Here is a 26,786-nt window from a genome sequence, read left to right as displayed (position 1 = left end):
ACGTTACTATTACATGTAGTTAACCATTGCATTAGATTAATACACAATTATGTTGATAATTTAGGCAGATTACTGGCCCGATTATTAACACTGCTTTATGCATCCATGTATTTACTGATTCTAATACATACATGAATGGACAGTCTACTGATGTTAGTAATTCTAGAGCAGTTTAGTGATGACCACTGCTCCCGAGTGACGCTGCAGTCTAAGGCACTGCATCGCAGTGCTAGAGGTGTCACTACAGACACCCTGGTTCGATTCCAGGCTGTATCACATGATTGCGAGTCCCATAAGGTGGTGCACAATTGGCCCAGTGTTGTCCGGGTTTGGCCGGTGTAGGCCGTCATTGTAAATAAGAATTTGTTCTTAACTGACTTGCCATGTTCAATTTTTAAAAATGCCACAGGAATATGTTATTAAGTCAGTTATACCATTGCCATTTTAAGTTGTTATTCGCGATCAAGGACATGTTTCTGAATATTTATGGATGTTAGTTGGGAAATTGCTCCTGGTTTGTGGAATAGACTGATTTGGGCGAAACTAAAATAGTTTCCTATAGCGGCCATGTAGTCCGAACATTCACTGTACTATCGATACCTATATATACCTGCTTTCTGCTTCATTCAAGGTGCTGTAGATCTGTACCCTGTCTCTCTTTATAATGTAATGATACTAAACAGCATGGCAAGATGTAGCCTATGTAGCTTATAGCACAACTCTAGTAGTCGATACTTTAGGTCCAATACTTAGTTAGGGGTGTCGGTCCATTCCTCTTTAATGCGTTTTTCTATCTTTATGACAAACATGCTTTGTTTTACTGATTCATGAGCACTAGAGGGAACATGAACATGCTTGATAGGAATGTTTTGAAATACAATGGCACTAAACTATTGGGATGATCAGGCTCTTGTTTGACCCCAAAAATTATTGTTGTATCATGGTGTGATCACTCTGCCACAAGGGCCAATTCAGTCAAGTGTCATTAGGCATATGTATCGAGCGACAAGTGTGAGATCATCAGTAGAATTCATGGTTTCTTCCAGGCATACGGGGTAAATGAGAAGCAGAATTTGTTCCAGGTGCTCAACACTCGACAAGAGCTGTTGTGCCACACCTGCCAACGTAGCCATGCTATGTAGTCCCCTTCCGTCGTCAACAGTACCCTCTGACACTGAAGGCAGCCGGAGATGACAGTCCTCTCCATCCTACACCATGGGGTGAGGAGGAGCCCTCTGTCTCACTCAAACATCAGCCATTAATGTGTCATTTAGCAGATGCTTTTATCCAGAGTGACTAAAAGTAGAGTGAGTACATACACTGAGTGTACAAAACATTAAGAACACCTTCCTAATATTGAGTTGCACCCCCTTTTGGCCTCAGAACAGTCTCAATTTGTCGGGCATGGACGCTACACGGTGTGGAAAGCGTTCCACAGCGATGCGGGCCCATGTTGACTCTAATGCTTCCCACACTTGTGTCAAGTTGGCTGGATGTCCTTTGGGTGGACGACCATTAATGATACACACAGGTAACTGTTGAGCGTGAGAAACCCAGCAGAGTTGCAGTTCTTGATACGCTCAAACCGTTACACCTACTACCATACCCTGTTCAAAATCACTTTCCTAATGTTTTGTACAGTCATTGTAGATTTTAGTAGGATGTAACCCCAGCATGAATGGAACCCGTAACCCTGCCATTCCTAGACCAATGCTCATACCAACAGAGCCTCACACGACCGCAGCCCCTGATTTGACTTGAAAACCTGAGCCTTTATGCAAATTCTCCACGGCATACAATGCTCTGATTTGCACAGACGCTTTTTTCTCAGTTCAGACAGTGTTTTCCACAAGTACTCACTGTCAACACGAGTCTATTCATTGATATACTGTGTGAACTTAAAGTTTTTTTTTGCTATTGTAGAGTATTATACTTTGGTATGCTAGCCCGGTCCCAGATCTGTTCTTGCTGTCTTGCCAACTCATATGGTGTGACCATAGGAGTTTGCCAGACAGAACAAGCAGATCTGGGACCAGGCTGGTGTTATGCAGTCTGCCACTACATTGGATAAAGTCGTATAATTCCAGTGTATCACAGGTTGGGGATTGTCAAAGAAATGGAATGTAGTACTTTTCAAATACCAGAAAAGCTTTGTATCATAAAGTTTTTATCATTCAAGTTTGTCATCCATTGTCTTGAACTTTGAGTCACAATTACCAGTATGGTCTCTGAATGTTTTTCTCCATCTGTTTCTAACACATCGTCTCTCCCTTGCTCTCCCTCTCTTTCCAGATTGATCCCAAGGTAGCGTTTCCTCGTAGAGCCCAGCCCAAGGTGAGTTCTCATCCTTGACAGGGTTAAATCCTAGACGCCTAGGTGACGTCACAGCCGCCATGTAGCATCAGGAGAGGCCTGCCTGGCGCACCAGATTAGGTTCCTATATTCCGTTCACGTGATGAAGGGGCAGCAATCCTCCGTTCTCCCTTACCCCCAACCTCATCCGACCTGTATATGACCCCAATACATAAGAAACGGGGTGGCTCTACCTGCCTAAAGACTCATGCACACATACACACAGTCACACACTGGGTCAAATGAATTGTGTTATTACTGTACTATGCTGTTCTGAGTGCCTGGCAACCCCCACCCTAGATATTTTTTTTTTTTACTGCTTAACAGATCTTAGAGCTTTATTATCTGAAATATCTACCTTTTCAATTTGCTGTGTGTTAATGATTGTGTGTCCTCTTCCCCTGTGTTGTCAGCTGGTGACCAGAACAAAGAAGATATTTGTGGGAGGTCTCTCTGTGAACACAACCATCGAAGACGTCAAGCAGTACTTTGACCAGTTTGGAAAGGTAAATGTGACACACTGTCTTAAGACACGTTTGTTGACATGATCAGGGATCGGGAACTGGCGGGCCGCATGCAGACAGGCCACCATTTGAAAACCCTCGGATAAAATGTAGATTTTTTGGGAACTCAACTTACTGTTGTGAGGCAGAATAGTAGATCAAGGTGCAATTTCGAAATGTGTTTGTCCATCAATGGGTTTTCTCTTGTTATGTCAGTCCCTGATAGTGGCTCGTTTTTTAGATTGGCCAGCTATCTAAACTTGTAGAAATCAAGGTGGAATTAGAGCCTGGCAGGCCCTCGTTGATTTTGTTAGTCAGTGTCACTCAAATATCATATTAAAAATTGCAAACACTTCTTTCCACCCAATGGCAAAATCTTTACAATGGCAGGAAATTAGCTGTACAACATTTTTTTGTTCCCCCACCCCATCAAAGTTGCCCATCCCTGTACTACATGTATATATTGAATCAGTAGTAGTTCTCCAGTTCTCCCCCATCACTCTACATCTCATGTTTTCTCAGTCTATTTGTCTCCCTGTTTCTCTCTTTTCTCTCTCTCTTTTTCTCTTATTCCACATTTGGGTTAGAGACAGGGTAAGCGTGGCTAATTTCAGAGAACAGTTGAAAGGGAGGAGGAGAAGAGGGAGAGAGGGATCCCAAAAGAGGGAACACAACAACATTATGTTTGATATTTACTGTCAAAAGGCATTCTGATGGATATTAGCACTTCTGTCTTCCATTTTTCTCCCGTTGTTGTTGTTTGAGTTGCTTCGGCTGTTCCATTTTTCTTCAAGCCAGTTAAGCCTATTTGAATGAGATGCAGTGAAAGGCAAACTCATGCGAGGATGACAGAGGAGTGGTTAGAGAGAGAGAGAAAGAGGGAAGGGGGAGAAAGAGGGGCACCACCTGGAGAGTGGTTGGGGTACTCAGAAGGGAAGTGTTTTCAAGCTGCAGGAGAGAAGAGGAACACAGACATGTATGAGAAGAACCAACTCTCACTCAAATGTAAGAGAGGTTCCAAATAGGCTGAAGAACAAGTGTCATAAAGGGATGACAAGTGGAACAGATGGAAAGAAAGTTGACAAACAGTCTTGAATCAGTGGGAAGGAAGAGGCGGAGCGGTGTTAGGGAGAACAAGTGAAGAGGTGGAGAGGTGTTAGGGAGAGAACGAGTGAAGCGGTGTTAGGGAGAACAAGTGAAGAGGTGGAGAGGTGTTAGGGAGAAAACGAGTGGAGAGGTGTTAGGGAGAGAACGAGTGAAGAGGTGGAGAGGTGTTAGGGAGAGAAGGAGTGAAGAGGTGGAGAGGTGTTAGGGAGAGAACGAGTGAAGAGGCGGGAGGTGTTAGGGGGAGAACGAGTCAGGAGGTGGAGAGGTGTTAGGGAGAGAACGAGTGAATAGGTGGAGAGGTGTTAGGGAGAGAACGAGTGAAGAGGTTGGAGGTGTTAGGGGGAGAACGAGTGAAGACTTGGAGAGGTGTTAGGGAGAGAACGAGTGAAGAGGTGGAGAGGTGTTAGGGAGAGAATAAGTGAAGAGCTGGAGAGGTGTTCGGGAGAGAACGAGTGAAGAGGTGGAGAGGTGTTAGGGAGAGAACGAGTGAAGAGGTAGGGAGGTGTTAGGGAGAGAACGAGTGAAGACTTGGAGAGGTGTTAGGGAGAGAACGAGTGAAGAGGTGGAGAGGTGTTAGGGAGAGAATGAGTGAAGAGGTGGAGAGGTGTTAGGGGGAGAATGAGTGAAGAGGTGGAGAGGTGTTAGGGGGAGAACGAGTGAAGAGGTGGAGAGGTGTTAGGGAGAGAACGAGTGAAGAGGTGGAGAGGTGTTAGGGAGAGAACGAGTGAAGAGTTGGAGAGGTGTTAGGGAGAGAACGAGTGAAGAGGTAGAGAGGTGTTAGGGAGAGAACGAGTGAAGAGGTGTTAGGGGGAGAACAAGTGAAGAGGTTTGTGCAAGAGAGAGGTGTAGTTAGGGAGGGAGGACAGTGGGGAGGAGGAGGAGAAGGGTCTCTAATTCTGAACTAATCTAATGCAACAGCTGCTCTTGCCACGAGACCACCCCCCCCACACACAAAAAAAACACACACGCTATCATAAACACACACACACACACACACACCCCATCCCAAAACACACTCTTTCACACTCTTTCCCCCTGCACCTGTCTCAGTCTGTTGCCTTGGTGACCTGCTTTAGCCAATGTCCCTTGGTAATTTAGCAGTATGTCTGTGTGTGAGGCTTATGTCTCACACTCACCGACTTAAAAGAGTGTGTCCTGACTGTATTGAGCAGCAGTGGACAGAAAACCTTCTCGAAAGACATAATCACCATCCCCTCAGAAGGGGCTTAAGGATGTCACTTTGAGGCTGGAGAGAGAGGAATAAACTAAAGGATGGAAGAGACTGAGAGAAAGGGGGTAGAGGAAAAGGAGTTCTGGTGGAGGATCCTGTCAAGTATCTCTAGAGACCTTGCGGATGCTTGGGCCAAATAAAATCTTTGCAGATTTCCACATTGCGTTTCCAGCATTTGATTTGTACAGCAGTGTGTTTTGGAGGGAGTTTGTCACTTGATTTAAGAACGGACAGTCTCGTCAAATCATCTGGCACACTCAACAGAACTGTTCATTTCTTACCATTGTGGTCTGTGCACTTTCAAATTAGGTCAATGTCAGTCTAGTGCAAAACATAAGCCCTTTTTTCTTTGATGTGATTGACCAACCGGATGTAACTGTACGTGGGTTGCTCAACCGAGCCGATCCCAGCGCTCACAGGCGACCATGTTTATCTGGGAAGCAGGTCAGAATCCCACAGAGACGCGTCTCATTTTACACCCCTGCCTTGCCTGGCCAGAAGTCCGCTGTGTTCCCCGGCACTCTGTCCTGGTGTTCCCACTATCCCATTCCCAGACCTGTCCTCCCAAACAGTACTGGGAAACCATCGGATAGCACTCTACCTCAAAGTACAGTGCAATAATTCCACAGCACCAGCTGCACTTTGAAGAGTCAGCAAACTATAGGCCTAATTTCGTCCTTCAAAATGGACGAGAGAGATGGGGGAGGGGAGGTGTGGAGATAGAGGGAGGGGAGAGATAGAGGGGAGGTGTGGAGATAGAGGGAGGGGAGAGATAGAGGGAGGTGTGGAGATAGAGGGAGGGGAGAGATAGAGGGAGGGGAGAAAGAGGGGAGGTGTGGAGATAGAGGGAGGGGAGAGATAGAGGGGGGGGAGAGATAGAGGGGAGGTGGGGAGAGATAGAGGGAGGTGTGGAGATAGAGGGAGGGGAGAGATAGAGGGAGGGGAGAGAGAGGGGAGGTGTGGAGATAGAGGGAGGGGAGAGATAGAGGGGGAGGTGTGGAGATAGAGGGAGGGGAGAGATAGAGGGAGGGGGAGAGATAGAGGGAGGGGAGAGATAGAGCGAGGGGAGAGATAGAGGGAGGTGTGGAGATAGAGGGAGGGGAGAGATAGGGGAGGTGTGGAGATAGAGGGAGGGGAGAGATAGAGGGAGGGGAGAGATAGAGGGGAGGTGGGGAGAGATAGAGGGAGGTGTGGAGATAGAGGGAGGGGAGAGATAGAAGGGAGGTGTGGAGATAGAGGGGGGAGGGGAGAGATAGAGGGGAGGGGAGAGATAGAGGGGAGGTGTGGAGATAGAGGGAGGGGAGAGATAGAGGGAGGGGAGGCAGAGAGCGAGGGAGAGATAGAGGAGGTGGGAGATAGAGGGAGGGGAGAGATAGAGGGAGGGAGAGATAGAGGGAGGTGGAGATAGAGGGGAGGTGTGGAGATAGAGGGAGGGGAGAGATAGAGGGGAGGTGTGGAGATAGAGGGAGGGGAGAGAGAGGGAGGGGAGAGATAGAGGGGAGGTGTGGAGATAGAGGGGAGGTGTGGAGATAGAGGGAGGGGAGAGATAGAGGGGGGGACAGGACAGACGGATAAGTTGGGCTCCAGTCAGCCATGTGAGTTTGCAATTAGAGGGCTTCACTGGACACTTTGTCTGCTGGCTTGTTTGGAGAGGTGGGTGGAGAGAGGGATGAGAGAGGGGGAAGGAAAGAGAGCTAGGGAAGCGTGAAACAGAAAGGAATGAGTAAGGTGGTTGAGGTGAGAGTGTGACCGAAAATGTCCTCAGAACGTTCCTGAAAAGTTCCTTGTCAATGTAACCTAATGAGAATGTTATGTGCCATGCTGTATGGGGAATGCTCTCTCTACTGGGCAGTGAGTGTGAACTGTGCTGAGGTAAATACTAGACACTATAGTTCAGCCAGATAGTATTAAACTGCTCTGGACACAGTGGACAACAGGTTGTTTACCTTTGGCTTCGGCCTGGAGGCTAACTTTCCTCTCAGACACAAAGATAGCTTGTTGCATATCTGCAGGGAGGGAGGGGTCAGCATGAATAGGGCTGCAGGGAGGGAGGAGGTAGTGACTCTGTAACAGTTGGCCTAACACTTTTGTTATTGATACTGACGGCAATAAAGCTTACCCACAGCTATACGCTTCAAGATGTTAGCTAGCTAGTAAATTTGTATAATTCACCATTAGCCATCCTCACAGCTCGATAATACGGCTGAATGTGACTGATTTGTGTTCACACCCACACGAGTTAGCCTAATGCTAACGGGCCTAAATGAACATGTAACACACCGCTTATGATAACATGTCTCTGGTGCTGCAGCTGTCCACTTGCTGTCCCTGTCCCGACTTTGCTCTGTCATTGGGTTTAAAGGACCATAAGGGTGAAGGGAGAGGGAGAGATAAAACTGAATGAAGGACAGAGGGTGGACTGGGGGTGTGTGTGTGTGTGTGTGTGTGTGTGTGTGTGTGTGTGTGTGTGTGTGTGTGTGTGTGTGTGTGTGTGTGTGTGTGTGTGTGTGTGTGTGTGTGTGTGTGTGTGTGTGTGTGTGTGTGTGTGTGTGGAAGAGAGAGAGAGTGACTCACTTGGACTAACGGGTCTCCAACCCTGACCTTTTCCATATTTCATGGTCACTCGCAGGGACACACACCCAGATACATACACTCTCACACAAAATCTTTCTCCCACGTCCTCTCTCACAGTCAGAGAGACAGATGCACACATGCACAGCTTGTGTGATCTTTCTTGTCAGATTGAAATAAACTAAATATATTTTTTATATGCACTGCTTTCATTAAGACACTATCAGATGATCTCAAAGGTTAGAAATCAAACTGAGTCTAGAGCTTTCCGCCACTCACATTTCACCCTGTGTTAAGTTTCATTACACTTCACTGATAGGTAATGAAAATAGCAATGCAGTCATGCTGTGTGTGCGTGTGTTAGCGTTGGTCAACTGATGATGTCTCTCACTGGCAAAACGTGGAGTAGTTTCACAGTTTCTCTTTTAGAGGAGAGTTTGTGCTGACTTTCTTAGGAGAGCGAAGAGGGCAGGGAGGGAGGAGGTCAGCATGAATAGGGCTGCAGGGAGGGAGGAGGTCAGCATGAATAGGTCTGCAGGGAGGGAGGAGGTCAGCATGAATAGGGCTGCAGGGAGGGAGGAGGTCAGCATGAATAGGGCTGCAGGGAGGGAGGAGGTCAGCATGAATAGGGCTGCAGGGAGGGAGGAGGTCAGCATGAATAGGGCTGCAGGGAGGGAGGAGGTCAGCATGAATAGGGCTGCAGGGAGGGAGGAGGTCAGCATGAATAGGGCTGCAGGGAGGGAGGAGGTCAGCATGAATAGGGCTGCAGGGAGGGAGGAGGTCAGCATGAATAGGGCTGCAGGGAGGGAGGAGGTCAGCATGAATAGGGCTGCAGGGAGGGAGGAGGTCAGCATGAATAGGGCTGCAGGGAGGGAGGGAGGAGGTCAGCATGAATAGGGCTGCAGGGAGGGAGGAGGTCAGCATGAATAGGGCTGCAGGGAGGAGGAGGTCAGCATGAATAGGGCTGCAGCATGAATAGGGCTGCAGGGAGGGAGGAGGTCAGCATGAATAGGGCTGCAGGGAGGAGGAGGTCAGCATGAATAGGGCTCAGCATGAATAGGGCTGCAGGGAGGGAGGAGGTCAGCATGAATAGGTCTGCAGGGAGGGAGGAGGTCAGCATGAATAGGGCTGCAGGGAGGAGGAGGTCAGCATGAATAGGGCTGCAGGGAGGGAGGAGGTCAGCATGAATAGGGCTGCAGGGAGGGAGGAGGTCAGCATGAATAGGGCTGCAGGGAGGGAGGAGGTCAGCATGAATAGGGCTGCAGGGAGGGAGGAGGTCAGCATGAATAGGGCTGCAGGGAGGGAGGAGGTCAGCATGAATAGGGCTGCAGGGAGGGAGGAGGTCAGCATGAATAGGGCTGCAGGGAGGGAGGAGGTCAGCATGAATAGGGCTGCAGGGAGGGAGGAGGTCAGCATGAATAGGGCTGCAGGGGAGGAGGAGGTCAGCATGAATAGGGCTGCAGGGAGGGAGGAGGTCAATAGGGCTGCATGAATAGGGCTGCAGGGAGGGAGGAGGTCAGCATGAATAGGGCTGCAGGGAGGGAGGAGGTCAGCATGAATCAGGGCTGCAGGGAGGGAGGAGGTCAGCATGAATAGGGCTGCAGGGAGGGAGGAGGTCAGCATGAATAGGGCTGCAGGGAGGGAGGAGGTCAGCATGAATAGGGCTGCAGGGAGGGAGGAGGTCAGCATGAATAGGGCTGCAGGGAGGGAGGAGGTCAGCATGAATAGGGCTGCAGGAATAGGGCTGCAGGGAGGGAGGTCAGCATGAATAGGGCTGCAGGGAGGGAGGAGGTCAGCATGAATAGGGCTGCAGGGAGGGAGGAGGTCAGCATGAATAGGGCTGCAGGGAGGGAGGAGGTCAGCATGAATAGGGCTGCAGCATGAATAGGGCAGGGAGGGAGGGAGGAGGTGCAGGGAGGGAGGAGGTCAGCATGAATAGGGCTGCAGGGAGGGAGGAGGAATCAGGGAGGGAGGAGGTCAGCATGAATAGGGCTGCAGGGAGGGAATGAGGTCAGGAGGTCAGCATGAATAGGGCTGCAGGGAGGGAGGAGGTCAGCATGAATAGGGCTGCAGGGAGGGAGGAGGTCAGCATGAATAGGGCTGCAGGGAGGGAGGAGGAGGTCAGCATGAATAGGGCTGCAGGGAGGGAGGAGGTCAGCATGAATAGGGCTGCAGGGAGGGCAGGGGCTGCAGGGAGGGAGGAGGTCAGCATGAATAGGGCTGCAGGGAGGGAGGAGGTCAGCATGAATAGGGCTGCAGGGAGGGAGGAGGTCAGCATGAATAGGGCTGCAGGGAGGGAGGAGGTCAGCATGAATAGGGCTGCAGGGAGGGAGGAGGTCAGCATGAATAGGGCTGCAGGGAGGGAGGAGGTCAGCATGAATAGGGCTGCAGGGAGGAGGAGGTCAGCATGAATAGGGCTGCAGGGAGGAGGGAGGAGGTCAGCATGAATAGGGCTGCAGGGAGGAGGAGGTCAGCATGAATAGGGCTGCAGGGAGGGAGGAGGTCAGGGAGGGAGGAGGTCATGAATAGGGCTGCAGGGAGGGGAGGAGTCAGCATGAATAGGGCTGCAGGGAGGGAGGAGGTCAGCATGAATAGGGCTGCAGGGAGGGAGGAGGTCAGCATGAATAGGGCTGCAGGGAGGGGAGGAGGTCAGCATGAATAGGGCTGCAGGGAGGGGAGGAGGTCAGCATGAATAGGGCTGCAGGGAGGGAGGAGGTCAGCATGAATAGGGCTGCAGGGAGGGAGGAGGTCAGCATGAATAGGGCTGCAGGGAGGGAGGAGGTCAGCATGAATAGGGCTGCAGGGAGGGAGGAGGTCAGCATGAATAGGGCTGCAGGGGCTGGGAGGAGGTCAGCATGAATAGGGCTGCAGGGAGGGAGGAGGTCAGCATGAATAGGGCTGCAGGGAGGGAGGAGGTCAGGAATAGGTCAGGGAGGAGGTCAGCATGAATAGGGCTGCAGGGAGGGAGGAGCATGAATAGGGCTGCAGGGAGGGAGGAGGTCAGCATGAATAGGGCTGCAGGGAGGAGGAGGTCAGCATGAATAGGGCTGCAGGGAGGGAGGAGGTCAGCATGAATAGGGCTGCAGGGAGGGAGGAGGTCAGCATGAATAGGGCTGCAGGGAGGGAGGAGGTCAGCATGAATAGGGCTGCAGGGAGGGAGGAGGTCAGCATGAATAGGGCTGCAGGGAGGGAGGAGGTCAGCATGAATAGGGCTGCAGGGAGGGAGGAGGTCAGCATGAATAGGGCTGCAGAATCAGCATGAATAGGGCTGCAGGGAGGGAGGAGGTCAGCATGAATAGGGCTGCAGGGAGGGAGGAGGAGGTCAGCATGAATAGGTCTGCAGGGAGGGAGGAGGTCAGCATGAATAGGGCTGCAGGGAGGGAGGAGGTCAGCATGAATAGGGCTGCAGGGAGGGAGGAGGTCAGCATGAATAGGGCTGCAGGGAGGGAGGAGGTCAGCATGAATAGGGCTGCAGGGAGGGAGGAGGTCAGCATGAATAGGGCTGCAGGGAGGGAGGAGGTCAGCATGAATAGGGCTGCAGGGAGGGAGGAGGTCAGCATGAATAGGTCTGCAGGGAGGGAGGAGGTCAGCATGAATAGGGCTGCAGGGAGGAGGAGGGAGGAGGAGGTCAGCATGAATAGGGCTGCAGGGCTGCAGCATGAATAGGGCTGCAGGGAGGGAGGAGGTCAGCATGAATAGGGCTGCAGGGAGGGAGGAGGTCAGCATGAATAGGGCATGAATCAGCATGAATAGGGCTGCAGGGAGGAGGAGGTCAGCATGAATAGGGCTGCAGGGAGGGAGGAGGTCAGCATGAATAGGGCTGCAGGGAGGGAGGAGGTCAGCATGAATAGGGCTGCAGGGAGGGAGGAGGTCAGCATGAATAGGGCTGCAGGGAGGAGGAGGTCAGCATGAATAGGGCTGCAGGGAGGGAGGAGGTCAGCATGAATAGGGCTGCAGGGAGGGAGGGAGGAGGTCAGCATGAATAGGGCTGCAGGGGGAGGAGGTCAGCATGAATAGGAGGTCAGCATGAATAGGGCTGCAGGGAGGGAGGAGGTCAGCATGAATAGGGCTGCAGGGAGGGAGGAGGTCAGCAGGGGCTGCAGGGAGGAGGAGGTCAGCATGAATAGGGCTGCTGCAGGGAGGGAGGAGGTCAGCATGAATAGGTCTGCAGGGGGAGGGGGGCTGCAGGGAGGGAGGAGGTCAGCATGAATAGGGCTGCAGGGAGGGAGGAGGTCAGCATGAATAGGGCTGCAGGGAGGGAGGAGGTCAGCATGAATAGGGCTGCAGGGAGGGAGGAGGTCAGCATGAATAGGGCTGCAGGGAGGGAGGAGGTCAGCATGAATAGGGCTGCAGGGAGGGAGGAGGTCAGCATGAATAGGGCTGCAGGGAGGGAGGAGGTCAGCATGAATAGGGCTGCTGAGGGAGGGAGGAGGAGGTCAGCATGAATAGGGCTGCAGGGAGGGAGGAGGTCAGCATGAATAGGGCTGCAGGGAGGGAGGAGGTCAGAATAGGGCTGAAGGGGAGGAGGAGGTCAGCTGAAGGGAGGGGAGGAGGTCAGCATGAATAGGGCTGCAGGGAGGGAGGAGGTCAGCATGAATAGGGCTGCAGGGAGGGAGGAGGTCAGCATGAATAGGGCTGCAGGGAGGGAGGAGGTCAGCATGAATAGGTCTGCAGGGAGGGAGGAGGTCAGCATGAATAGGGCTGCAGGGAGGGAGGAGGTCAGCATGAATAGGGCTGCAGGGAGGGAGGAGGTCAGCATGAATAGGGCTGCAGGGAGGGAGGTCAGCATGAATAGGGCTGCAGGGAGGGGAGGAGGTCAGCATGAATAGGGCTGCAGGGAGGGAGGAGGTCAGCATGAATAGGGCTGCAGGGAGGGAGGAGGTCAGCATGAATAGGGCTGCAGGGAGGGAGGAGGTCAGCATGAATAGGGCTGCAGGGAGGGGAGGAGGTCAGCATGAATAGGGCTGCAGGGAGGGAGGAGGTCAGCATGAATAGGGCTGCAGGGAGGGAGGAGGTCAGCATGAATAGGGCTGCAGGGAGGGAGGAGGTCAGCATGAATAGGGCTGCAGGGAGGGAGGAGGTCAGCATGAATAGGGCTGCAGGGAGGGAGGAGGTCAGCATGAATAGGGCTGCAGGGAGGGAGGAGGTCAGCATGAATAGGGCTGCAGGGAGTGGGATAGAAAAAAAAGAAAAGCGGAGGGAGAGGAAGAATTAAATGGGTGCGCGTTGACAAAGCCCCACTTCTCTTTGTTCTCTCTCTCTCTCTCTCTCACTTTTTCTCTCCCTGTCTCTCCCTCAGTCTGTATTTCTGTCCATCCAACCCTCTCTCTCCCCCAACTCTTTTCTCCTTTTCACTCTCGACCCACTCTTTCATATGCACCAATCCCCCTCCCATCTTTATTCTGTCCTGAACTATCTCTCGCTTCCTCTCTTCTCTTCAAGTCCACGAAAAATTCATTTTCTCTCCTTCTAGTAAGCCCTTTTTCAACTGTGTCCCCCTCTCTACATCCCCCCACCCCTCTCTCTCCCTCTCTGTAGTTCTATTCATAGTGAGAGTAGTGCGAGGAGGGTGAGTTCTCCTAATTTAAATTCTTTACAGGGTCTCCATGGGAATAGTAAACTTTGTGGAGAGGAGAAGAAAGAGAGAGAGTGAAACAAAGAGAGAACAGGACACAGAGTTTGTGAAAAGCTTATCCCCCTTACCAAACAGAGAGAGAGAGAGAGAATGGGGGGAGAGAATAGTCCCTCCTCCACTCTTGGAAAAAAGGGTTCCAAAAGGGTTCTTCGGTCTCTCTTCTGGGTAAAGGGTTCTTTATGAAACCCAAAAGTGTTCTGCCTCGAACCAAAGGGGTTCTACCTTGAACCAAAGGGGGTGCACACTGAACCAAAATGGGTTCTTCAAAGGGTTCTCCTATGTGGACAGCCGAATAACCATTTTATGGTTCTAGATAGCACTTTTTTTTCTAAGAGTGTGGAACTTTGGGAGTGAGTTAAACAGCAACTCTTTAACCTCACAGAGATGGGACCTCCTTTTCCTCTCTTCTCATTCTCCGCTTTTCTCTTTACCCCTCTCCCTTCTTTCCCCTGTCCCCCCTTCTTTCTGTCCTCCTCCTTTGGCACCTGTCACCCCCCTGCTCCCTTCCTCTTTCTCCATCTGTTGGCCCCCTCTCCTCTCTTGCTCCAAAAGACAGGCCCTGAAGGAGGGACAATGAAGCCCCATGCTGTGTAATGGCCTGTGCGCGTGCATGCGTGGTGTCCAAGCTCATCTCTCTCAATTAAGTTAAATTCAAACGGTTTTAATGGCATGGGAAATGTGTTTACATTGCCAAAGCAAGTAGAATAGACAATCAACAAAAAGGGAAATAAACAATCAGAAATTAACTGTAAACATTTCACTCACAAACATTTTAAAAGAATATAGACATTGTTATATTATTGGCTATGTTGTAACAGTGTGGGAAATATTGCTGCTGTGGTGGCACTCTGTGGTATTTAACCTAATAGAAATGGGAGTTTATCAGTATTGGATTTGTTTTCAAATTCTTTGTGGGTCTATGTAATCTGAGGGAAATATGTATCTCTATACATTTGTCAGGAGGTTAGGAAGTGCAGCTCTGTTTCCAACTCATTTAGTAGGCAATGGGCACACAGCCTATCTTTTCTTGAGAGCCAGGTCTGCCTATGGCAGCCTCTCTCAATAGCAAGGCTATGCTCACTGATTCTGTACATAGTCAAAGCTTTCCTTCATTTTGGGTCAGTCACAGTGGTCAGGTATTCTGCCTCTGTGTACTCTCTGTTTGGGCCAAATAACATTCCAGTTTGCTATGTTTTTGTTGTTTATTCATTCCAATGTTTAAAGTAGTTATCTTTTTGTTTTCTCATAATTTGTGTTGCTAACCTGCAGCTCTGTGGAGTCTGTTTGTGTTTGTGAACTGTTTGTGTCCCTCTGTCTCTCATAGGTTGATGATGCCATGCTCATGTTCGACAAAACCACCAACAGACACAGAGGTATTGCCACGAAACACCAGCCCCCCCCACACACACACACAATTAACATTTTACTGCAGTGGGCTAAATCAGGGTCACACAGAATCCCACAGAGATTCTTGGGTCTTTAACAAATCTACTGTGAAACAAAAGTATACACTTCACACACATGGTTATGTGCTTTATAAAAGAGACACATGCGCCATGTCACACACACATATATACAGTGCCTTGCGGAAGTATTCGGCCCCCTTGAACTTTGCGACCTTCTGCCATATTTCAGGCTTCAAACATAAAGATATAAAACTGTATTTTTTTGTGAAGAATCAACAACAAGTGGGACACAATCATGAAGTGGAACGACATTTATTGGATATTTCAAACTTTTTTAACAAATCAAAAACTGAAAAATTGAGCTTGCAAAATTATTCAGCCCCCTTAAGTTAATACTTTGTAGCGCCACCTTTTGCTGCGATTACAGCTGTAAGTCGCTTGGGGTATGTCTCTATCAGTTTTGCACATCGAGAGACTGAAATTTTATCCCATTCCTCCTTGCAAAACAGCTCGAGCTCAGTGAGGTTGGATGGAGAGCATTTGTGAACAGCAGTTTTCAGTTATTTCCACAGATTCTCGATTGGATTCAGGTCTGGACTTTGACTTGGCCATTCTAACACCTGGATATGTTTATTTTTGAACCATTCCATTGTAGATTTTGCTTTATGTTTTGGATCATTGTCTTGTTGGAAGACAAATCTCCGTCCCAGTCTCAGGTCTTTTGCAGACTCCATCAGGTTTTCTTCCAGAATGGTCCTGTATTTGGCTCCATCCATCTTCCCATCAATTTTAACCATCTTCCCTGTCCCTGCTGAAGAAAAGCAGGCCCAAACCTTGATGCTGCCACCAACATGTTTGACAGTGGGGATGGTGTGTTCAGGGTGATGAGCTGTGTTGCTTTTACGCCAAACAGAACATAACGTTTTGCATTGTTGCCAAAAAGTTCAATTTTGGTTTCATCTGACCAGAGCACCTTCTTCCACATGTTTGGTGTGTCTCCCAGGTGGCTTGTGGCAAACTTTAAACAACACTTTTTATGGATATCTTCTTGCCACTCTTCCATAAAGGCCAGATTTGTGCAATATACGACTGATTGTTGTCCTATGGACAGAGTCTCCCACCTCAGCTGTAGATCTCTGCAGTTCATCCAGAGTGATCATGGGCCTCTTGGCTGCATCTCTGATCAGTCTTCTCCTTGTATGAGCTGAATGTTTAGAGGGACGGACAGGTCTTGGTAGATTTGCAGTGGTCTGATACTCCTTCCATTTCAATATTATCGCTTGCGCAGTGCTCATTGGGATGTTTAAAGCTTGGGAAATCTTTTTGTATCCAAATCCGGCTTTAAACTTCTTCACAACAGTATTTTGGACCTGCCTGGTGTGTTCCTTGGTCTTCATGATGCTCTCTGCGCTTTTAACGGACCTCTGAGACTATCACAGTGCAGGTGCATTTATACGGAGACTTGATTACACACAGGTGGATTGTATTTATCATCATTAGTCATTTAGGTCAACATTGGATCATTCAGAGATCCTCACTGAACTTCTGGAGAGAGTTTGCTGCACTGAAAGTAAAGGGGCTGAATAATTTTGCACGCCCAATTTTTCAGTTTTTGAATTGTTAAAAAAGTTTGAAATATCCAATAAATGTCGTTCCACTTCATAATTGTGTCCCACTTGTTGTTGATTCTTCACAAAAAAAATAAAGTTTTATATCTTTATGTTTGAAGCCTGAAATGTGGCAAAAGGTCGCAAAGCTCAAGGGGGCCGAATACTTTCGCAAGGCACTGTATATATATTTATCAATAAACTTAGCAAAAAAAGAAACGTCCCCTTTTCAGGACCCTGTCTTTCAAAGATAATTTGTAAAAATCCAAATCACTTCACAGATCTTCATCGTAAAGGGTTTTAACACTGTTTCCCATGTGTCACGGTTGTCGTAAGAACGGGACCAAGGCGCAGCGGATGTTGAGTTCCACATTTTTATTGAAAAGTGAAACATAAAGCAAAAACAAATAAATCAATAAACAAACAACTAAACGTGACTACGTGGTGCACAGGCACAAACACAAAACAATATCCCACAAACACAGGTGGGAGAAATATCTACTAAAATATGATCCCCAATTAGAGACAATGATTACCAGCTGCCTCTAATTGGGAATCATACCAATATAGAAAATATAAACTAGAACACAACATAGAAATTATAAACTAGAATACCCCCTAGTCACGCCCTGACCTACTACACCATAGAGAAACAAGCCCCCCCTTCAAAGGTGCAGACTCCGGTCGAAAAACCTGAAACCAAATTTGGTGGTTAGGGGGGGTGACTAGTGTCGGTGGCGGCTCCGGAGCGGGTCGTGGAGTGGGACTGGACACCGTGCCTGGACGGGGCACCGGCGGAGAGGAAGGCTCCGACCTTGGAGCAGGGCTGGACACCGTGCGTGGACTGGTCATCGGCGCAGAGGAAGGCTCCGGTCTTGGAGCGGGGCTGGACACCGTGCCTGGACGGGGCACCGGCGCAGAGGAAGGCTCCGGCCTTGGAGCGGGGCTGGACACCGTGGCTGGACTGGTCATCGGTGCAGAGGAAGGCTCCGGCCTTGGAGCGGGGCTGGACACCATGCCGGGACTGGGCAACGGCACAGAGGAAGGCTCCTGCCATGGAGTGGGACTGGACACCATGCCGGGACTGGGCACTGGCACAGAGGAAGGCTCCTGCCATGGAGCGGGACTGGACAACGTGCCTGGACTTTCTGGACCGTTGATCCTCGCTGGAGGTTCCAGACCGTGGACCTTCGCTGGAGGTTCCGGACCGTGGACCATCGCGTGAGGTTCCGGACCGGGGACCGTCGCCGGAGATTCCGGACCGGGGACCGTCGCCGGAGGTTCCAGACCGGGCACCGTCGCCGGAGGTTCCAGACCGGGGACCGTCGCAGGAGGTTCCAGACCGGGGACCGTCACCGGAGGTTCTAGACTGGGGACCGTCGCAGGAGGTTCCGGACAATTTCCAAACGCCTGAAGGTACCACGTTCATCTGTACAAACAATTGTACGCAAGTATAAACACCATGGGGCCACACAGCCGTCACACCGCTCAGGAAGAAGACACGTTCTGTCTCCTAGATCAATCCAAGATGGCGTAGCAGTCAGACGTATTTGTCCTTCTTCTTGTCGTGTCCCATTTTCTTTGCATATCTTTTTATATTTTTCTAAACCCTTACTTCAAAATACTCTCCTGCAACCCGCCTCACCCAATGTGGTCTGCTTTTTCTCTAAAGTATTTTTATCTGCCTCTATTACTGGAATCTCTCCAACATAAACTAGCCAGCTAACGGTCATCAGCTAACCCCTAGCTCGGAAAGCTCTCGCCAGTTTGTACACCGCGATTCAACCAGAGCATACCGGACCTATTTTTCTCTCCATATCCCCGGATTCCTATCGCAAGCTCTGAACCCTCTCACCTTCCGACCTTCGCAGCTAACGTCCCCTGAATGCTAGCTGTCTAGAGCACAACGGACTGTTGGCTTACGAGGCTCATCAAATCCATTCCGAAGCCACTAGCTAGCAGTCAGCTATTCTTTGCTAGCGGTCATCAGCTACCTTTATCCCGGACAACTCTCGCCAGTCTGTACAGCGCGACTCAAAACAGAGCTAGTCGGACATATTCTTCTCCATATCTCCGGATTCCTACTGCAAGCTCTGAACCTATTTTTTAAAAAACAACATTTTCATTATGATAAAAAAAATCCCCACCTGGAATTATAGCAGCTAACGACCCCTGAACGCACAGCGACTAATCTGCGGCCTGCTAGCTATCTAAAGCACATTGGACTGCTGGCTTAAGAGGCCCATCGGGCATATTTCTTCGGCCACTGTGCATATTTTGCCAATTGGCCTGGTTTACCAAACGGAGCCCTGCTGATCCGTCCGCTGATGTAACTGCACGAAGGGGCCACAACAGACTGTCCTCCGTCGCGTCATCCCTCTAAGGCCTTTCTGTTAGCCTGCTAGTCCCGTGCCGCTAGCTGCCTGAAGCCACGCACTGGACTTGTATGATCACCCGGCTACGCATGCCTTTCCCTAACGTCACCATGCCGTGTCGATTGCTGTTCTGGTTTGTAACTATTGTTTTATTTCACTGTAGAGCCTCTAGCACTGCTCTACACACCTCGGCTAACAATTTAGTTCCACCTCCCACACACGCAGTGACATCACCTGGTTTAAATGCTATTTCTAGAGATAATATCTCTTTCATTATCACTATATGCACAGGTTTACCCCCACTGTATTCACATCCTACTATACCTTTGTCTGTACATTATGCCTCGAATATATTCTACCGTGCCCCGAAATCGGCTCCTTTTACTCTCTGTTCTGAACATACTAGGCGACCCCGGCCATCCTACAATCTAAGCTTGATGCCCTCAATCTCACACAATTTATCAATGAACCTACCAGATATACCCCTAAACCACGGGCACCCTCATAGATATCATCCTAACTAACTCACCCTCCAAATACACCTCTGCTGTTTTCAACCAAGATCTCAGAGATCACTGCCTCATTGCCTGCATCCGTCATGAGTCTGCGAGCAAACGACCACCCTCATCACTGTCAAATGCTCCCTAAAACACTTCTGCGAGCAGGCCTTTCTAATCGACCTGGCCGGGATATCCTGGAATGACATTGACCTCATCCCGACAGTAGAGGATGCCTGGTTATTCTTTAAAAGTGCCTTCCTCGCCATCTTAAATAGGCATGCTGTAACGACGGGTGAGTGAAATGAGTGAGGAGTCAGATGCAGAGAGCGAAATGAACGGGAAAACGCTTTAATGTGCTTCAAATCGTAACAGGTCCAAAACATGGGTGAATGCCCAAAACACTGGCGCTAAACCAACCCAAAACCTAGACGCACACTGGACAGCGAAAAAAGAAAAAAAAAACATGATACATCATCAAACATAACAACCAACAAGCCCGTACAAACACCAGTGGGCAAAACAAACTTAAATAACACCCATACCAAAACCCCAACAAGGAACAGGTGAAAACTATTAGACAAAAACAAACAAAAAGGAAAAAGGGATCGGTGGCAGCTAATAGACCGGCGACGACGGCCGAGCACCACCCGAGCACCACCCGAGCACCACCCGAGCGCCACCCGAGCACCACCCGAGCACCACCCGAGCGCCACCCGAGCGCCACCCGAGCGCCACCCGAGCACCACCCGAGCACCACCCGAGCTCCACCCGAGCGCCACCCGAGCACCACCACCACCCGAGCACCACCCGAGCACCACCCGAGCGCCACCCGAGCACCACCCGAGCGCCACCCGAGCACCACCCGAGCACCACCCGAGCAGGAAGGGGAGCCACCTTCGGTGATATTCGTGACACATGCCCCATTCAAAAAATGTAGAACCAGGAATAGATAAGCCCTTGGTTCACTCCAGACCTGTCTGCCCTTGATCAGCACAAAAACATCCCATGGCGTTCTGCATTAGCATTGAATAGCCCCCGTGATATGCAACTTTTCAGGGAAGTTAGGAATCAATAACTAGGCAGTTAGGAAAGCTACGGCTAGCTTTTTTAAACAGAAATGTGCATCCTGCATTACAAACTCAAAAAAGTTCTGGGACACTGTAAAATCCATGGAGAATAATAGCACCTCTTCCCAGCTACCCACTGCTCTGAGGCTAGGAAACACTGTTACAACCGACAAATCCACTATAATTGAGAATTTCATTTAGCATTTTTCTATGGCTGCCCATGCTTTCCACCTAGCTCCCCCTACCCCGGTCAACTGCCCGGCACCCTCCACAGCAACTCGTCCAAGCCCCTACCATTTCTCCTTCACCCATATCCAGATAGCTGATGTTCTGAAAGAGCTGCAAAATCTGGACCCCTACAAATCAGCCGGGCTAGACAATCTGGACCCTCTCTTTCTAGAAATTGTTGCAATCCCTATTACTAGCCTGTTCAACCTCTCTTTCATATAGTCTGAGATTCCCAAAGATTTGAAAGCTGCCGCGGTCATCCCCCTCTTCAAAGGGGGAGACACTCCAGACCCAAACGGCTACAGACCTATATCTATCCTACCCTGCATCTCTATGGTCTTCGAAAGCCAAGTTAACAAACAGATTACTGACCATTTTGAATCACATCGTACCTTCTCCGCTATGCAATCTGGTTTCAGAGCTGGTCATGGGTGCACCTCAGCCACACTCAAGGTTCTAAACGACATCATAACCGACATTGATAAGAGACATTACTGTGCAGCTGTATTCATCGACCTGGCCAAGGCTTTCGACTCTGTCAATCACCACATTCTTATTGGCAGACTCAACAGCCTTGGTTTCTCAAATGATTGCCTCGACTGGTTCACAAACTACTTCTCTAAAAGAGTTCAGTGTGTCAAATCGGAGGGCCTGTTGTCCGGACCTCTTGCAGTCTCTATGGGGTGCCACAGGTTTCAATTCTCGGGGCGACTCTCTTCTCTGTATACATAAATGATGTCGCTCTTGCGGCTGGTGATTCTCTGATCCACCTCTACACAGACTGCACCATTCTGTATACTTCTGGCCCTTCTTTGGACACTGTGTTAACTAACTAATACAACTCTCCTTCAATGGCCTCCAACTGCTCTTAAACGCAAATAAAACTATAAATGCATGCTATTCAACCGATCAATGCCCGCACCTGCCCGACCATCCAGCATCACTACTCCGGACGGCTCGGACTTAGAATACGTGGATAACTACAAATACCTAGGTGTCTGGCTAGACTGTAACCTCTCCTTCCAGACTCACATTAAGCATCTCCAATTCAAAATTCAATCTGGAATTGGCTTCCTATATCGCAACAAAGCATCCTTCACTCATGCTGCCAAACATACCCTCGTAAAACTGACCATCCTACCGATCCTTGACTTTGGCGATGTCATCTATAAAATAGCCCCCAACACTCTACTCAGCAAACTGGATGTAGTCTATCACAGTGCCATCCGTTTTGCCACGAAAGCCCCATACACTACTCACCACTGCGACCTGTACGCTCTCGTTGGCTGGCCCTCGCTTCATACTCGTCGCCAAACCCACTGGCTACAGGTTATCTACAAGTCTCTGCTAGGTAAAGCCCCGCCCTATCTCAGCTCGCTGGTCACCATAGCAGCACCCACTCGTAGCACACGCTCCAGCAGGTATACCTCACCGGTCACCCCCAAAGCCAATTCCTCCTTTGGTCGCCTTTCCTTCCAGTTCTCTGCTGCCACTGACTGGAACGAACTGCAAAAATCACTGAAGCCGGAGATTCCCATCACCCCCTCACTAGCTTTAAGAACCAGCTGTCAGAGCAGCTCACAGATCACTGGACCTGTTCATAGCCCATCTGTATACAGCCCATCTATCTACCTCATCCCCATACTGTATTTATTTATTTAGCTCCTTTTGCACCACAGTATCTCTACTTGCACATCCATCTTTTGCACATCTACCATTCCAGTGTTTAATTGCCATACTCTAATTACTTCGCCACCATGGCCTATTTATTGCCTAAACTCCCTTATTTGACCTAATTTGCACTAATTTGCACTAACTGTATATAGACTTTGTTTTCTTTTTTTCTACTGTATTATAGACTGTATGTTTTCTTCATTCCATGTGTAACTCTGTGTTGTTGTATGTGTTGAACTGCTATGCTTTATCTTGGCCAGGTCACAGTTGCAAATGAGAACTTGTTCTCAACAAGCTTACCTGGTTCAATAAAGGTGAAATAATGAAATAAAAAATGAACGTACTTTGGTGCGAAAAGTGCAAATCAATCCCAGAACAACAGCGAAGGACCCTGTGAAGATGCTGGAGGAAACAGGTTCAAAATGATCTATATCCACTGTAAAACGAGTCCTATATCGACATAACTTGAATGGCCACTCAGCAAGGAAGAAGCCACTGCTCCAAAACCGTTGTAAAAAAAGCAAGACAACGGTTTGCAACTGCACATGGGACAAAGATCGTACTTTTTGGAGAAATGTCCTCTGGTCTGATGAACACCATCCCAACCGTGACGCACGAGGGTGGCAGGATCATGTTGTGGGGGTGTTTTGCTGTAGGAGTGTCTGGTGCACTTCACAAAATAGATGGCATCATGACGTAGGAAAATTATGTGAATTTATTGAAGCAACATCAGCCAGGAAGTTAAAGTTTAGTCGCAAATGGTTCTTCCAAATGGACAATGACCCCAAGCATACTTCCAAAGTTGTGACAAAAATGTCTTAAGTACAATTAAGTCAAGGTATTGGAGTGGCCGTCACAAAGCCCTGCCCTCAACCCTATAGAAAATGTGTGGGCAGAACTGAAAAAGTGTGTGTGAGCAAAGAGCCCTACAAGCCTGACTCAGTTACACCAGCTCTGTCAGGAGGAATGGCCAAAATTCAACCAACTTATTGTGGGAAGTTTGTAGAGGGCTACCCGAAACGTTTGATCCAAGTTAAACAATTTAAAGGCAATGCTACCAAATACTAATTGAGTGTATGTAAACTTCTGACCGACTAGGAATGTGGTGAAAGAAATAAAAGCTGAAATAAATATTTTGAAATAAAACCATTATTCTGACATTTCACATTCTTAAAATAAAGTGGTGATCCTAACTGACTTAAGACGGAATTTTTACTAGGATTAAATGTATTTGTATTTGGCTACGGTGTATGTAAACTTCCGACTTCAATTGTGTGTGTGTATATATATATATATATATATATATATATATATATATATAGGCAAGATGCAGTAGATGGTATAGAGTACAGTATATACATATGAGATGAGTAACGTAGGGTATGTAAACATATAAAGTGGCTAGTGATACATTTATTCCATCAATTTTTCCATTATTAATGTAGCTAGAGCTGAGTCAGTATGTTGGCAGCAGCCACTCAATGTTAGTGATGGCTGTTTAACAGTCTGATGGCCTTGAGGTAGAAGCTGTTTTTCAGTCTCTCGGTCACTGCTTTGATGCACCTGTACTGACCTCGCCTTCTGGATGATAGCGGGGTGAACAGGCAGTGGCTCGGGTGGTTGTTGTCCTTGATGATCTTTTTGGCCTTCCTGTGACATCGGGTGGTGTAGGTGTCCTGGAGGGCCCCCGGTGATGCATTGTGCAGACCTCACTACCCTCTGGAGAGCCTTACGGTTATGGGCGGAGCAGTTGCCGTACCAGGCGATTATACAGCCCGACAGGATGCTCTCGATTGTGCATCTGTAAAAGTTTGTGAGTGTTTTTGGTGATAAGCCAAATTTCTTCAGCCTCCTGAGGTTGAAGAGGCGCTGCTGCGCCTTCCTCACCACGCTGTCTGTGTGGGTGGACCATTTCAGTTTGTCCGTGATGTGTACGCCGAGGAACTTAACGCTTTCCACCCTCTACACTACTGTCCCATCGATGTGGATATGGGGCTGCTCCCTCTGCTGTTTCCTGAAGTCCACAAGCATCTCCTTTGTTTTGTTGATATTGAGTGTGAGGTTATTTTCCTGACACCACACTCCGAGGGCCCTCACCTCCTCCCTGTAGGCCGTCTCGTCGTTGTTGGTAATCAAGTCTACCACTGTAGTGTTGTCTGCAAACTTGATGATTGAATTGGAAGCGTGCATGGCCATGCAGTCGTGGGTGAACAGGAAGTACAGGAGAGGGCTGAGAATGCACCCTTGTGGGGCCCCAGTGTTGAGGATCAGTGGGGTGGAGATGTTACCTACCCTCACCACCTGGGGGCGGCCCGTCAGGAAGTCCAGGACCCAGTTGCACAGGGCGGGGTCGAGACCCAGGGTCTCAAGCTTAATGACGAGTTTGGAGGGTACTATGGTGTTAAATGCTGAGCTGTAGTCGATGAACAGCATTCTTACATAGGTATTCCTCTTGTCCAGTTGGGTTAGGGCAGTGTGATTGAGATTGTGTCGCCTGTGGACCTATTGGGGCAATAAGCAAATTGGAGTGGGTCTACGATGTCAGGTTGGGTGGAGGTGATATGGCCCTTGACTAGTCTCTCAAAGCACTTCATGATGAAGGAAGTGAGTGCTACGGGCGGTAGTCATTTAGCTCAGTTCCCTTAGCTTTCTTGGGATCAGGAACAATGGTGGCCGTCTTGAAGCATGTGGGAACAGCAGACTGGGATAAGGATTGATTGAATATGTCCTTTAACACACCAGCCAGCTGTTCTGCGCATGCTCTGAGGACGTGGCAGGGGATGCCGTCTGGGCCTGCAGCCTTGCGAGGGTCAACACGTTTAAATGTTTTACTCACGTTGGCTGCAGTGAAGGAGAGCCTGCAGGTTTTGGTAGCGGGCCATGTCAGTGTCACTGTATTTTCCTCAAAGCGAGCAAAGAAGTTGTTTAGTCTGTCTGGGAGCAAGACATCGTGGTCCGCGATGGGGCTGTTTTTTCTTTTGTCGTCCGTGATTGACTGTAGACCCTGCCACATATGCCTCTCGTGTCTGAGCCGTTGAATTGCGACTCTGCTTTGTCTCTATACTGACTCTTAGCTTGTTTGATTGCCTTGCGGAGGGAATAGCTACACTGTTTGTATTCGGTCATGTTTCCGGTCACTTTTCCCTGATTAAAAGCAGTGGTTTGCGCTTTCAGTTTTGTGCAAATGCTGCCATCAATCCACGGTTTCTGGTTGGGGAATGTTTTAATAGACGCTGTGGGTACAACATCACCGATGCACTTGCAAATAAACTCGCTCACCGAATCAGCGTATTCATCAATGTTGTTGTTCGACGCTATGCGGAACATATCCCAGTCCACATGATCGAAGTTGAAGTGTACCTATGATGAAAATTACAGGCCTCTCTCATCTTTTTAAGTGGGAGAACTTGCACAATTGGGGGCTGTACATACTTTTTTGCCCCACTGTACATACACATACATATGTATATATAAACATATATATATATACATACTTATGTATATATTTAATATATATGTACATATATATATATATATATATATATATATATGTATATAGTATATACACTGCTCAAAAAAATAAAGGGAACACAAAAATAACACATCCTAGATCTGAATGAATGAAATATTCTTATTAAATATTTTTTTCTTTACATAGTTGAATGTGCTTGTAACGGCGTTCTTCGTTTGTTGAAAGAGAGTCGGACCGAAATGCAGGGTGGTGGTTACTCATGTCTTTAATGAATGAATTGCGGTACATGAAATAACTGATACAAATACAAAACAACAAAACGGAACGTGAAACCTAATTACAGCCTATCTGGTGAAACTACACAGAGACAGGAACAATCACCCATGAAATACAAAGTGAAACCCAGGCTACCTAAATACGGTTCCCCATCAGAGACAACAAGAATCACCTGACTCTGATTGAGAACTGCCTCAGGCAGCCATGCCTATACTAGACACACCCCTAATCAACCACAATCCCAATGCCTACAAAAAACCCAATACGACAATACAATAACCCCATGTCACACCCTGGCCTGAACAAATAATTAAAGAAAACACAAAATACTAAGACCAAGGCGTGACAGAACCCCCCTAAGGTGCGGACTCCCGGACGCACCTCAAAACCATAGGGAGGGTCCGGGTGGGCATTTGTCCATGGTGGCGGTTCCGGCTCAGGATGTGGACCCCACTCCATTAATGTCCTAGTTCCTCCCCTTCGCGTCCTGGGATAATCCACCCTCGCCGCCGGCCATGGCCTAATAGTCCTCACCCAGAACCCCACTGAACTGAGGAGCAGCTCGTGACTGAGGGGCAGCTCGGGACTGATGCAGCTCGGGACTGAGGGGCAGCTCAGGACTGAAGGGGCAGCTCGGGACTGAGGGGCAGCTCGGGACTGATGCAGCTCCGGACTGAGGGGCAGCTCAGGACTGAAGGGGCAGCTCGGGACTGAGGGGCAGCTCGGGACTGAGGGGCAGCCCGGAACTGAGGGGAAGCCCAGTACTGAGAGAAAGCCCAGTA

At 49.0% G+C, this 26,786-nt stretch overlaps 1 protein-coding gene across 2 annotated transcripts in view; it reads left to right on the top strand.

Moving 5' to 3' along the window:
* The window catches only part of LOC118378216 (RNA-binding protein Musashi homolog 1), a 56,731-nt gene that overhangs the window by 14,512 nt on the left and 15,433 nt on the right, over positions 1–26,786 (top strand). For both annotated transcript variants that reach the window (XM_052473686.1, XM_052473685.1), the window contains exons 5-7: positions 2,293–2,334; positions 2,766–2,858; positions 14,724–14,772. In XM_052473686.1, the coding sequence (XP_052329646.1) occupies positions 2,293–2,334; positions 2,766–2,858; positions 14,724–14,772 (184 nt within the window). The remainder of the gene's footprint in view (positions 1–2,292; positions 2,335–2,765; positions 2,859–14,723; positions 14,773–26,786) is intronic.

This window comes from Oncorhynchus keta, chromosome 21, assembly GCF_023373465.1.
Source record: "Oncorhynchus keta strain PuntledgeMale-10-30-2019 chromosome 21, Oket_V2, whole genome shotgun sequence".
NCBI classification, from domain to species: Eukaryota; Metazoa; Chordata; class Actinopteri; order Salmoniformes; family Salmonidae; genus Oncorhynchus; species Oncorhynchus keta.
Note: the sequence above shows the minus strand (reverse complement) of the source record. Positions and strands in the feature narration are given on the sequence as shown.